Raw genomic sequence first — 13,597 nt, forward strand, 5'->3', positions numbered from 1 at the left:
GGAGGCAGTGCTACCAGCCGATCTGATCTTTGGAGCACCCATATTAACATTTGAAAGCATAGCTGAAGCAGAAGCAACCAGGCTAGAGGACATCGATGTACTAGAGGAAGAACGGCTAAATGTAGTCATTCAGTCGGCCAAGTACCAGCAGACCTTGAGGCGCTATCACGACAAAGCAGTACGACATCGATCCTTCGCAATGGGAGATTTGGTCCTCCACCGAGTACTGACGGGGGAGGGACGACACAAACTGTCACCACCATGGCAAGGACCATTCATCGTCGCAGAGGTTACACGACTGGGATTCTATTGGCTCACTCAAATGGACGACACCGAAGTGGGGATTTCATGGAATATTGAGCACCTCAGAAAATTGTACCCGTACAATGCCTCATAACTCTTGAGGGCGAGTTGTGAAGATTTGCCCCCAAAAAAGTTGAATTACTTGGTTTCACTAAATATGGGATTAGGGCAAAAAACATTAACCATCCAAGTGCAGTTGTTCAAACAAGAGAATCAGTGTGGTCCATTCTATTTGATTTATGCACATGCTTATCATACTATAAGCACGCCATTCTACAAGAAGAGGTGTCATAGAGTGGAAAAATGTTAGGAATGAATTGTGCATATGGTGTTTCTTTACTCTGCATTATTAACCGCAAATTTTATCAAACTATTCTACATTACCCAAATCTATAGCAAAAAGCTATGTGGCTAAATAATCATTGCAATGAGTGAAGGGTGCATACCTTCTCTAGCTCTCACAACTATGCATGATGAGTGAACCTTAGCGGAGTCGAAGCCCATGATACTCTCGATTGGGTTGAGTGGGTACGATAAGGAGGGTAAGCAGGAGATGTGGTACCACTTGGTAGCATCCAGAGGTAGACCCAGGCCTATGGCCGCCTGGGCCACGGCCCGGGGCGCAGGTCCAAAATTTTTTTAGAAGAGCTTGTGTCCGAGACTGGCTGGACTGTGCTAAAGAGCTGCAAGCATGCATCTGCTGCCTCTGTCGGTCTGCCCTCTAGTCTCTGGCCTCGCTGAGTCATAGTTATATGTATGTATATCCATCTGACACAGTGCAAGCTTCGCAAGCACATGATAACACACATGCAAGCAAGAGCAGACTACAGATTTACATACTAGGCTAGTAGCAAGGCTTCGGGCAGCACATGCTAGGCTCCTGCTAGTCTAGAGAGATGGAGGGAGGGAGAGACTAGAGAGCAAACCATCAAGCTAGGATAAGCAAAAAAATTCCCAAGCTAGCAAATGATTCTAAACCGAAGATGCAAAAAAATTACAAGCCACAGGGCTTAGAAACTACTCCATTTTCTTTTATTTGACACATGATAGTTTAATTTTACACTAGCAAACGTCAAATAAAAAAGATCAAAGGGAGTACGGAACAAGATATTCCATACAACCATCTAATACCATAATCACCAAATAAAAGATCAAAAAGTTGCGACCAAATAAACAAGATCACATGGCTAGAGATTAAGTTTGAGATTGAGCCTCTGTGGAGAGAGCTTTCTCATCTATGAATATCATTAAAGCTGAGTTGCGGAATAAGACAGGAGACGAATGGCTTAACCATCGTATGGTGTGTTATATTGAGAGAGATATATTTACAAGCATTGAGGATGCAAAGATATTGGATTATTTTCAATGCATGAGAAACCGCAGTTGCGGATGAATCTACCTCGTACTAGTGGTATGTACCAATTACTAATATTATTAAATTTATTCAACATTACATTTCAAGTTGTGTTCTTAATATGAATTCCTTCAAGGTTCTGGAGCAAGAAGCCCTGATGTTGATGTTGACATGATACATTTGGAAGGAGCTACATCATAACTTGTATGTCATCTTTAACATTTATGACAACGTTGTTTCGCCGTACAATTTTTCTTTATATGCTACTATTAGAGTTTATGATCGCTTCGGTCCGAGCCTTGGCCAATTTCTGGGTCCGCCACTGGTAGCATCGAAGCCACATGGGGCACATGCCGAGGCACCAAGGCGGAGCACCCCAAAGGTGATAGCCCCACTGCACCCTTGCATACTGAGCACCCAAACTTGGCATATTCGATGAATATGGTGGCCAGCACCGGTGGCATGGTTGACATGGCAAGATGGGTGAAGCCAGCAGCGGAGACTGGGAAAGGCGGATGTGGTTTCGCGCGGGGCAGGGGCACAAACGCGGCGAGCGACGTGGGGCCAAGCCCGTTCCCATGGGGACGCCGCATACAACGAGCAGGGCGTCGTAGGCTTGGAGGAGTGGCAATGGCGGCTAGACATGGTCTAGGGCACGAGCGGATGGGCAAGAGAGGCGGATGTGGTTTCGCGCGGGGCAGGGGCACAAACGCGGTGAGCGACGTGGGGCCAAGCCCGTTCCCATGGGGACGCCGCATACAACGAGCAGGGCGTCGTAGGCTTGGAGGAGTGGCAATGGCGGCTAGACATGGTCTAGGGCACGGGCGGATGGGCAAGAGAGGAGCCGCGTCCCGCGGGCGGGCTGCAGGCGCTCGGCATCCTGGTGCGGAGGAGTGGCAGCCACGCACAGGCGACAACGGCGGTCGGGCATGGGCTACGGTGGGGGTAGCAGTTGGGCGAGACAGGTCGAGAGAGAGCCAGCAGATTCTACAGTACTTCTCGAGACGTAGCCCCCACCAAGTCACTGCATGCAGACCAGCCGATGGGTGGGGGAGAGACACAATGTGGAGTAGAGGACCGCGGGTTAATTGAAAAAAAAAATTGTAAAAATTTCGTTGAGCCATGACGAAACTCCTACTTTATATTATTAGAGATTTAAGAAATAATATTTAAAATATGATGTGATTTTGATACTTGTGTTGTTTTAAAAATCACTTGTCTTCAATTTAGAATAATTATAATAGATGACGTGAGTATATGCTAGCAAACAAAACCCAAAAGGAGTCTATATATGTTTTAATTTTCTCCTCCAATAATTAGATGATGAGGGTTGTACTTTTCTCTTACTACCGCGAAGGGAAGTTCTTACTGTTTTACATCCATAAGCTATTTCTAGCAGTGTTACTTAGGGCTTGTTCGTTTGTGTCGGATTGGTGGGTTGGAACGATTCCTGACCGGATTGCTTCTCTAATTTATATAAACTTTGATTAGTTGGAACGATTCCGGGTGCAATCCGATGGAAACGAACAAGGCCTTATCCGGCGTCGATCCTGGCGGGGTCTAGCGGTGCTCATCTCAAGTACCAGCCCACACAAGAAAGTTTACAAAGGCGCAACCGAACGACGTTCCGGTTTCCATTTCTTGTCATTGCCGATTTGTGTGCCCTTGCCCTATGCCCTTACCAGCTATCTGCTTGAGGCCATTAGGGATGAAAACGTTACGGGAAAATTCTGTCCCGTTCCGAATACCATTTTTTCCGACTGTTTTCATTTACTTCTGGTATTTTTCGGTTTTGGAACGAAAACGGGTAGATTGTATTCGGGAACGGTATCGAAAACGGTTTAACTGATTTTTCGTTCGTTTTTACGGTTACCGTTTTGTTCCGGGAAAGTACCGTTTTAGCAATCCGGTTTTGAGCCCAACCTGCAACCTTGAGCGGTTGAGCGGCCGTCGTCCTTCCCACTCCCAATGCCCCAGTCCATACATTAGCCCTGGGCCTCAGCTCCAACGTGCAGCCCACCCCAAAGCAAAAGCCTACATCCAAGTATCCAACCCAATACACCACCGACCAGTATGCCTGTACGTGAGTGTGACATACTGACATGAGTATAGATATAATTTTTCATTTAAATAATGTCACTACGGTTTAATGTTTGACTACTGTGAAATTAATATATATTAATGTTTGGATTAAGTAATTTAGTTAGTTTGTTTTGTCAATTATCGACAAGTTTATCATACTTCGGTCGTTTTCGACATATTTTCGTTTCGAATTTTTCGTTTTTGAATGACAAAGAATTTCGATCCGGTATACCGACCATAACATTTTCGTGAGTGACGTGCGTGCGTGAGATGATGAGAGACGTGAGTGGCTGTTTGGCTAGTGTGTTAGGCTGCTAGCTGTTCTTATCATCTAGTGAGGTGTGATCTTCTAACTAGTACAATACAGTTTGTGAGTTTGTTTATAAATTTATCTCCTAACTTGTTTGACTGTTTCAGTCAGGCCGATCGGAGACGGTAAAACAAATTTATACGCTGCGCATACTGTTTATCTTTTGATTTATTAGACTTGGTTAAGACATAAAAGGATATATAATATTATGATTGGAGTTCTTTCTAAACGGTAATAATTCTATGAATTTATATACTTCTCATTTTGATATAAACACTTTATAGATCGTTTATTGATAATCTATGTGCACCATACTTATTATGTATAATAGTTAGTCTTAGGAAGGGCCTCCATTACAGGTTTAGCCCTGTGCCTTAAAATATTAGGACCGGCACTATATTTATCCTACCTTCTATTTTAAGCTTTATTATATAAATATTGTAATCAATAGTGTAAAATAATATTTGCGCGATAATATAAGATCTGCTAGCCATAGCTGGGAACGACCGTAAAAACATAACCGGGGAAGTTAGTACTCGGTATAAAAGACGATATACTAGCGACAAACTCTGGAAGTTTCCATATAGAATGTGCAGACTCCTCTCCATGTATCAGTTGTGACCGGAGGATGGCCGAGTCACTAGTAGCTGACCAAACCCTGCAAAAAAGGCGACGGCAGCACATCAAGAAATTGAGAGCAGGTCGACATGATCCAATCCACACCGAGCCGCGCTTGCTGATCCGTGAGCGAAAACATGTCGGCTTTGCGCCATTCTCTACCGATCATCCTCCTGCAGCTGTACATCCTCTCCGGCCGACCCGCGGCGGCTAAGGTCCCTGCGCTGTTCGTGTTCGGCGACTCGACGGTCGACACGGGCAACAACAACTACATCTCCACGCTCATGAAGAGCGACTTCGCGCCCTACGGCCGGGACCTCTGGCCGGGAAGCGGCGGCGGCAGTACTAGTAGTGGCCAGTCCACCGGCCGGTTCTCCAACGGCCGCCTCGCCGTCGACTTCATCTCCGAGGCTTTTGGCCTCCCGCCACTCGTGCCGGCATACCTGGACCCCGACGCCAACATGAGCAGCCTAGCGACCGGCGCCTGCTTCGCGTCTGCAGGAGCCGGCTACGACAACGCCACATCTGATCTGTTTGTAAGAAATAAATATAAGGCGCAATTCGTGCACAGAAAATATGCTGCTCTTCTTTGTAATTACGACAATGAATGAACGCCGCCGCGGACAAACAAATACGTGGATCCGTTTTGCAGTCCGTTCTGCCACTGTGGAAAGAGCTGGACTACTTCAAGGAGTACGCGGCGAAGCTGAGGACCTTCCAGGGCGACGACAAGGCCCAGGAAACGCTGTCGGAGGCGCTCTACATCGTCAGCATGGGCACCAACGACTTCCTGGAGAACTACTACGCGGTGCCGAGCGGCCACGCGGCGCAGTACGCGGCGGCGTCCGACTACGCCGGCTACCTCCTGGGCGTCGCCGAGTCCTTCGCGCGCAAGCTGCACGCGCTGGGTGCGCGCAAGCTGGACCTCAACGGGCTCCCGCCCATGGGGTGCCTCCCGCTGGAGCGCCACGCGGCCACAGGCGCGTGCACCGAGGAGTACAACGCCGTGGCGCAGGCCTTCAACGCGGGCCTCCGCGACCTGGTGGCTCGCCTGGACGCCGGCCTCGGCGGCGGCGCTAGGGTCGTCTACGGCGACGTGTATGGCCCCGTGGCTGACGTGCTCGCCGACCCGGCGGCGTACGGGTTCGAGGATGTCGGAGCCGGGTGCTGCGGCACCACGGGGCGGTTCGAGATGGGGTACATGTGCAACGAGGCCAGCCTGCTGACATGCCCGGACGCCGGCAAGTACGCGTTCTGGGACGCCATCCATCCTACGGAGCACCTCCACCGCTTCCTCGCCGACCGCAAGATGAACACCACGCTCTACGTCTTCCAGTAAAAATGATGGAACGCAGGAACAGGGGGGGGGGGGGGGGGGGGGGGGGGGGTTTCAATTCATCAATGGAGCGATGCGGTTGGTCAACAATTTGCTGCACGAGGCAACGAAATTAACCAAATTCATGACGTATACGGTTATTGCTAGTTGCCTTGAGGTGCAGTTAGGGATGAATCCCTTTTTTTGTACTGATGTTTCTTTTATCCGAAGTTCGGAATTCTACCCAAGTTCTTAGGGTAAGATTAGAGTAAAAGTATCTCCAAGAGACTATTTATTTTTGACTCTCCATTTTACTTTTTATTTATCTCTCCACAAATATTAAACTCTATATTTAACATCTCATTCCAACAGACTATCCAACATGCAAGTTAGAATGATTAGCGAGAGTTGCTAGCCAAATTTGACTAGTGATGGAGTTAATTTAGAGAGCCAGATAGCTTAGCAAGTTAAATGACTAGTCTGCTGGAGAGCTGTTATGCTATTAAGCAGGGGCGGATCTGCGTCCGGGGCTGCCTAGGCTGCAGCCCCGGTCGCGGCCCAGCTACAGCAAATAGGCGGTCACAGCCCATCAGGTCACGCAGTCGTCGTCCAGCCGCCAGCCTGCCACTACGCGTCTACGGCTTCCCTGTAGCCGGCAGCCGCCACTCGCCTCGCGCCGTCTCACGCCCGTAGGCCGGAGGCCTGAGCACCGCCGTGGGCCCGTGGCGCCGCGGGCGCTCCCTCCTGGTCCTGGGCTCCTGGCCGGTAGCCGTCACTCGCCTCGCGCCGTGTCGCGCCCGGAGGCCGGAGCACCGCCGCGGGCGCTCCTTCTAGGTCCTAGGCTCCTGGCCGGCTAGCCTCCATCCGTGAAGCAAAGCAAGCAAGCAGTGAAACCGTGAAGCAAAGCAGTGAAGGTGAAGCCTCCTGGAACCGTGAAGCAAAGCAAGCAGAGTCCAGACAAGCAAAGCAAAGCAAAGCAAGCAAGTCCAGGTGAGCAGCGAGCAGGGACGGCCGGGCGGGCGCGAACTGCAGACAAGCAAGCAAGCCATGAAGCCGAGCAGACTGCATACGCCATGAAGGTGCAGACGTGTGCAGACTGTGTGTGCTATTGTTTGCTTAATTGCTTGATTTGAAGTTTTGAATTGATTTGATTATAGGAATAAGATGGACAAATTTATCATCAAGAACCAGAAAAAGATGCTTCTAATTCTAAAACAATTAGGACAAATTTTGAAGCATTTTAAGGCCTAAGAACTCGGAAGATAAATTTACCTCGCAGTATCAACTCATAAACGGTACGTATTGATTATTGTATTTCTATAATTCGTATCAACTTATTTTTAGGCTACAAATTTCTTAAATATTTAAATTATATTTTAATTCTCGTGTCATATTAAACATCAATTATATTTTTTGTTTAGTTTAAAAAAAATTATAGCCTTAACTTAGTAGCCCCGCACTTGAATCAATTCTGGATCCGCCACTGCTATTAAGTAGCTAAAATTTAGCTTGACAAGCTATTTAGATAGTCTCATGGAGATGCTTACTCCAATAAATCCTAACACATCTAATCCAAAATTCTATTTAAAAAAAAGGAAAATAGTTATCCAACAACTCTCTACTCCATCTCCCAGTCCTGTCCTCACGTGGGCATAAAACGCCGCCCTCACCGTGAACTACACCACAAATATAGTTCGCGCCACACGCTACTGCTGCTGTAGCTAGATGAGCATCTGCAGGTTGACCTGCGGAAAGGCTGGTGGCTGTAGCGGTACGATGCGATGACGTCGAACAGTGAGGGAGGCGTGACGACACATTGTTGCTAGTGTTGGTACTGTTGTGGGGCAAAGAGTATGGACTATATCTGGTGCTGGTGCTGGTGCGAGAAGAAGTGCGAAATAGGCGGCTACGAAGCGGTGGCCAATGACGCGACAGAGGTGGTGGAGAAGGCCAACTCTTGCGCAGGAGCCTAGGCGGTAGCAGTTGCGTGGTCGAAAGGGTCCTTTCGCGGTCCGCGTCGGTGCGACGCCGGGCCAAGGGGCGCAAGCAGGATGATGCGGATGAGCTAGGTCTTAGGGAAGAGGTGATGCTGAGCTACGCCCCGAGCTGGCCCACGCCATCCGCTGATATCTTGGTGCCACCCTGTAGGATGGTGTGCTGGACGAGGGACTCCACGTACTAGGCAATGGGCGGTGCAAGGCAACAAGTTTGATGGAAATGAAACTCCACAATAGAGCCACATTGAACTATTCAAAAGGGTTTTAAGAAAAATATTGGGAGTTGTTAGAGTATTACATTTTTATTGGATTTAATACTTTGAAGGAGACCTGAATTTCTATGTTTTGGGAGCTGTATTTTCTAGATTTATTGGAGTTGCTCTTAGGCTATGAAAGGAACACAGATGCCTAAAAGACAGTGGGTGAATTAAGACTTCTAAAAATCTCACAAATCTAGGCCATAAATAAATCTCCTATACAAATAATTAATCAAAAATGTGCAAACTAGGTTGTGCCTACGTGTAGCTATCTCTACCGCAAAAGAGTTATGCAACCTAAGTTCCAAGTCTAAATATTCTAAACTAGAAATAGAGAGATTGAAACTTAAGTACTTAATGTAAATGGGAAGCTAAAGGGCAAATGTCAAGATTGCAAACTCATGTGGACGCGCCGATATTTTTACAGAGGTATCCAGAACCACGCAAGGTTTTTACTAATCCTCGCACAACCTTTACCCAAAGGGAAGCTGTCACACCCAGTTTTAGAAGGCAAACCGAATGTGAACCATGTACGTGCCAGGATCAGAAACTTATGTACACAGCGATTACATAATTGGACATCATCATACATTGCTCAAAGTAAATAGCGGAAAGGTACTTTTATTACATCAAGATGTCCAAGACATCCACAAAGTCTATTACATAGCATAGTCATTAATATCATCAAAGTGCGGAAATATGAAATGTAGTAGATAATGCCTTCACAGGCAGCTGACTGGGGTTTGCCACTAAGAAAACTAGAACTCATCGTAGTCCTGGAACTACTCAAAGTCCTCCATGTTGCCAGCATCTCCTCCTGAGCACTGAATACAGTGGGACAACCTGGGGTGGGGGTGGTTTGTAAAGCAAGGGTGAGTACACATCAACATACTCAGCAAATGTCCCGTTTGACTAAAGTGGACTAGCTATATGTGGAGTTAAGGTTAAGCAGTTACTTTTAGTTGGTCAAGTATTTATTACTATTAGTAAGGCCAAGTTTTAGTAATAAACCCAGTTATTACCCAAATGTACCCCCTCTAAGAGGAAATACCATTGATCAAAATTATAACCATCATTATTAATCATTATCTTAAAAGTATCCAAAGTTCTTCTAATCAAAGATGATCCCAAGGTCGCTCTTAACCGTGAGCTCGGCTCATATACCAGTTTCTAACACACTGCAGAGGTCGTACACTTCACTCACGAGTCATGATCCCTTTCCAGCCTGGGTTGTATAGACCTGATCTTCACTACCGAGGTGAATGGCCAGGGATACACTACGTAGCCTTTACAAAGACTCCCCTGGTGCATAGCTGCTCGTTAGGTTTCGCCAGTCATACAAACGCAGTACACCTTCAAGGTGGGTGACTAACAAAACCAAATCGAATAAACCTCTATACCCCCCTTGGAAGAGCGAGCACTACGCCCCGGTCCCCATTGACGGCCCTCAGCCAAAGCCAACTACACCCCAGGTTCATCTAATTAATCAGCTAAGGGTGTCCCATTCCACCCTCATGGTTGCACTGTTATCCTGGGTGGTCACTCAATGAACAGGTCCTTATGGAGAGGTACTCAAGAAAATGGCCCGAGTGAAAGTTCCCTATGCCCGGAAATAGGATCTGGATGTCGCATAGAGGGGGGTGAATAGGCGGATAATAAATATCACTTTAAAACTGGAAATTCTTACTCTACTCAAAGGCTGGATCGCAGTAGAATGAAAGACCCTTCGAGTAGATTGTAGCGGAATTGAAGTTCCTGTCTTAAAAATACCCTACACTTCAAAGACAGCTTGTACCACAAATAAATATAGAAGTGCAAGTATAAACAACAAATAAGACAGAGAAACAGCACACAACACAGAGCAGAGCACACAGACACAGGGATTTATCTCGAGGTTCGGCCAAGCCTAAAATGCTTGCCTAGTCCTCGTTGGAGTTAGCCACACCTTGGCTTGGAGTCTATTTCAACTCCTTCCTCTGTTTGCTCAGATCTGTCAGTGCGACAGATAGAGCCTTCCACTATGTTGATGTCAGTTACAACGATGTCGTGGCTGCTTACAATCTTCTCGACGACACTCCGACAGAGTAACAATATGCTCAAGATTTTGCTCTAGCTCTCAGCAGCACTTCCCCTCTCTCTAAAGGCTTATAACTTCGCCTTTACACAACTAGAGAGATACACAAGAGAGGGAGAGAGAGAATTGATCCAAATGATGTATGCACTTGTTGGCTGCTCTTGTGTACTTGTTTGAGGCGCCTAGGGGTCCCTTTTATAGCCCCAAAGGGTCTAGGAGCTGTTGGAGCTTCATTTGGAAGCTCCCAGCCTTCCCTGGTTGCGGGTGCACCGGACAGTGAACAGTAACGGATCTGATTGATAGTTTCCTTCTCTAGAACAGCTAGCCGTCGGTGCATCGGACAGGTTACTATTAACTGGTCTGTGCACCGGACAGGTCACTATTCACTGTCCTGTGCATCGGACACAGCTACTATTCACTGTCCTGTGCACCGGACACAGCTACTATTCACTGTCCTGTGCACCGGACTAAGTTACTATTCACTGTCCTGTGCACCGGACAGCTACTATTCACTGTCCTGTGCACCAGCCAACAACACACTAAGTGATTTTTCCTTCGTTCTTTCTCCGTTTGACTTCAACTTTTGGGAGGATTTTCCTGAGACTTAAACAAACACATTTAGAGTATAATCCAATTGATTTAGTCCTAGAAACTTACATCTTTCTTGTTCTTCTCCTAGCTTTTCTGTTTCTCCTCCAGCAGAGCTTAGAATGGTACTTTCTCTACAGGAAGAGTTAGAGAGCAAACCAAAGCACCAAACTTGTAGTAAGAGGTGTATGCAACATGGTTGAACACTCAAACCTTACATACTTAACCTTTTTCATCGTTTTACCCAATTTGGCATGTTTGAGGTCGATGTTGGACTCTAAACCATTAAGTCAACTTGACTTGATCTAGATTGACATATCTGAGCTCCAACTCCCTTGTTCATTTCTCAAGCTTGATCTTGAGCATTATGTCTTACACCACATAACTGTAGATGTTGCCTCATTGGTTGTTAGTCATGTCCTTATGTAGTGATCCTTGATGCACCATAACTATTCTTAACTCGATCAACCTTGACTTTGCAAGTCTTCTTCTTCACCCTTGGCTTTGGGTTCATGGTATCCTTGACCTTCTCCCGTGCACTCGATACCTCGAAGCTCTTCTTTCCTCCATCCTTGGCTTGATCGATTGTCTCTGAGTTACACACATCGAGTCTCACTTAAGCAATGTCCATCTTACTTGTGATGTCCATTATCTATAGATGATCTAGTCTTTGGACCATCACACTTGTTCACTTGTGTTGAACCCTATTAGCTTTGCATTAAGCACCTGTTCAACACTTAGCACAATTGTTAGTCCTTTAATTGGGTTGTCATCTAAACACCAAAACCCACAAGAGAGCTTTCAATCTCCCCCTTTTTGGTGATTGATGGCAACACAATTAAAGCTTACACAAGAATAAGATTTAAAGCATAAATTTTGAATTCTAAGTTTATAGAATGCTCCCCCTAAATATGTGCTTACATTAAAATCTCAACTTTGGCCTTATATGCCAAATTGCACATACTTAGGCTAATTTGAAGCATAACTACACCTTAGCACATGTGGGATGCATTGTGTCAAGAATTAAACTGTGATGCATATAACACACAAATGCACATGATAAGAGTTAAACACCAATTAAATGGATATACCATAGGAATATCAACCTACCACTATTCACCATTAAGATACCAATTTAAAGCACCAGAACCACATGAATATCTATTACAGGACAAACACAATAGATACCAATTGATTCATATCAACAGAAGCACTAATTATGCATTATCACCATATAATACAACAATAAGCATATGATAAGTATTATCAACAAAACTAACACATTCTTCCTTAAGATCAAAGGAACTCAAGGAAACCCCTTTGAGTCCTTTAGCACACAAAAAATTAATCTTCATCCTCTTCACACTTAAGATAAGCTTTCCTCTCAGGTTGAGGTAAGCTTTAATGCACAAATTCTCCCCCTTTGACATCAAACACCAAAACCATATTCAAGCAAGAACATAGGATGATGTCAAGGGACAGCAGGGTTTTAAGCAGGTAAAATGAAACACACTAACATTACTCCCCCTTACACATTAAACATATGCAACACAAGCATTGGAGGAAAATTAAGATACAAATACGCAAAAGGTCAATACCTCCTTTTGTACCTTTACGATGTTATGGTGTACTTTTCATCTAAGTAGGCGGAGTTCCTTTTGCCATCAATTTAAGATTTCCATCTTGAAAGTTTTATCTCTAGGGAGCTCCTTCACACTTGTGCCTGATCCTTTATCCTGACCTTTTCTTGTTGCTAAGACACCAAACTTAGAACAAGTTATAGTATTGTGGCACAAGATGAAGCTTTTATTCTAGTGATTACCAAAAGATACCAATTGAAGCACACTACTAAGGCTACTAATTGAAAGATCATCACTGCCATAGCTCCATGATATTTAAAGATAAGCATCTAGGATCACCAACTATTATAGAGCACGAGCAATCTTTAAATACGCAATTACTCACAACTTTAGATGCAATTACTCGACTTGTGGAGGTACCCAAGTCATGATTGCTCCATTTCTTCCTCATCTTCCCTTTTCCACCTTGAGACTATATAGGATCACTCAAGAAACAGTTAGTCTCAAAAGATACAAGTTATGTGTGCTCCCCCTAAAGTTGTGCATCAAGTATTTGAATGACTTGCACCTTGCACATTCTAGCATCCTCAGAATTAGAGGGGATCACAACATACCTTGGTCTAGGCATAATATATCAATTGCATCACAAAAAGATATCAAATGAATAGATGACATAATACAACTTATGACTAGTGGAAACAATGCATGCCTCAAGATATATAACATTTTAAAAGCAACCTAGGCACGCTTCACACATGATGATCATTGCAACACATATACCAATTGAAAAACGACAAGATCATGCATATAAAGCACAATGTCTAAGCACACCATGATTAAGAAGTATTTTCTTAGGTACACCAAAGGAAACAACATTTTAAAAAGCACCTAAGCCAAGATACTACCAATTGAATGGCAAGAACATAGCTATGATCACAATCAACAGAACTTCAAGATATTCAAAGAAAATGCATAGTTCCATTCTCCATACCTTTGCCTTTTACTTGAATGCCATGAGATCCATTCTTTTAGGTAGTGTGGAGTGAGAGCACTTGTTGTCACCAATTGAGGGCTCCTTTTGCTCATGCACTTCATAGCTCGAGAGAGTGCATTAGAGAC

The 13,597-nt window shown here is 45.3% G+C and overlaps 1 protein-coding gene across 1 annotated transcript; it reads left to right on the top strand.

Annotated features, from left to right (window-relative positions):
* Positions 1-4,667: 4,667 nt before the first annotated feature.
* On the top strand, positions 4,668-6,303 carry LOC103626757 (GDSL esterase/lipase). Its single transcript, XM_008647130.4, has 2 exons — positions 4,668-5,203; positions 5,320-6,303. The coding sequence occupies exons 1-2, from the start codon at positions 4,805-4,807 to the stop codon at positions 6,004-6,006; spliced, it is 1,086 nt and encodes a 361-aa protein (XP_008645352.1). The 5' UTR covers positions 4,668-4,804; the 3' UTR covers positions 6,007-6,303.
* Positions 6,304-13,597: the final 7,294 nt, after the last annotated feature.

This window comes from Zea mays, chromosome 5, assembly GCF_902167145.1.
Source record: "Zea mays cultivar B73 chromosome 5, Zm-B73-REFERENCE-NAM-5.0, whole genome shotgun sequence".
Taxonomy (NCBI): Eukaryota; Viridiplantae; Streptophyta; class Magnoliopsida; order Poales; family Poaceae; genus Zea; species Zea mays.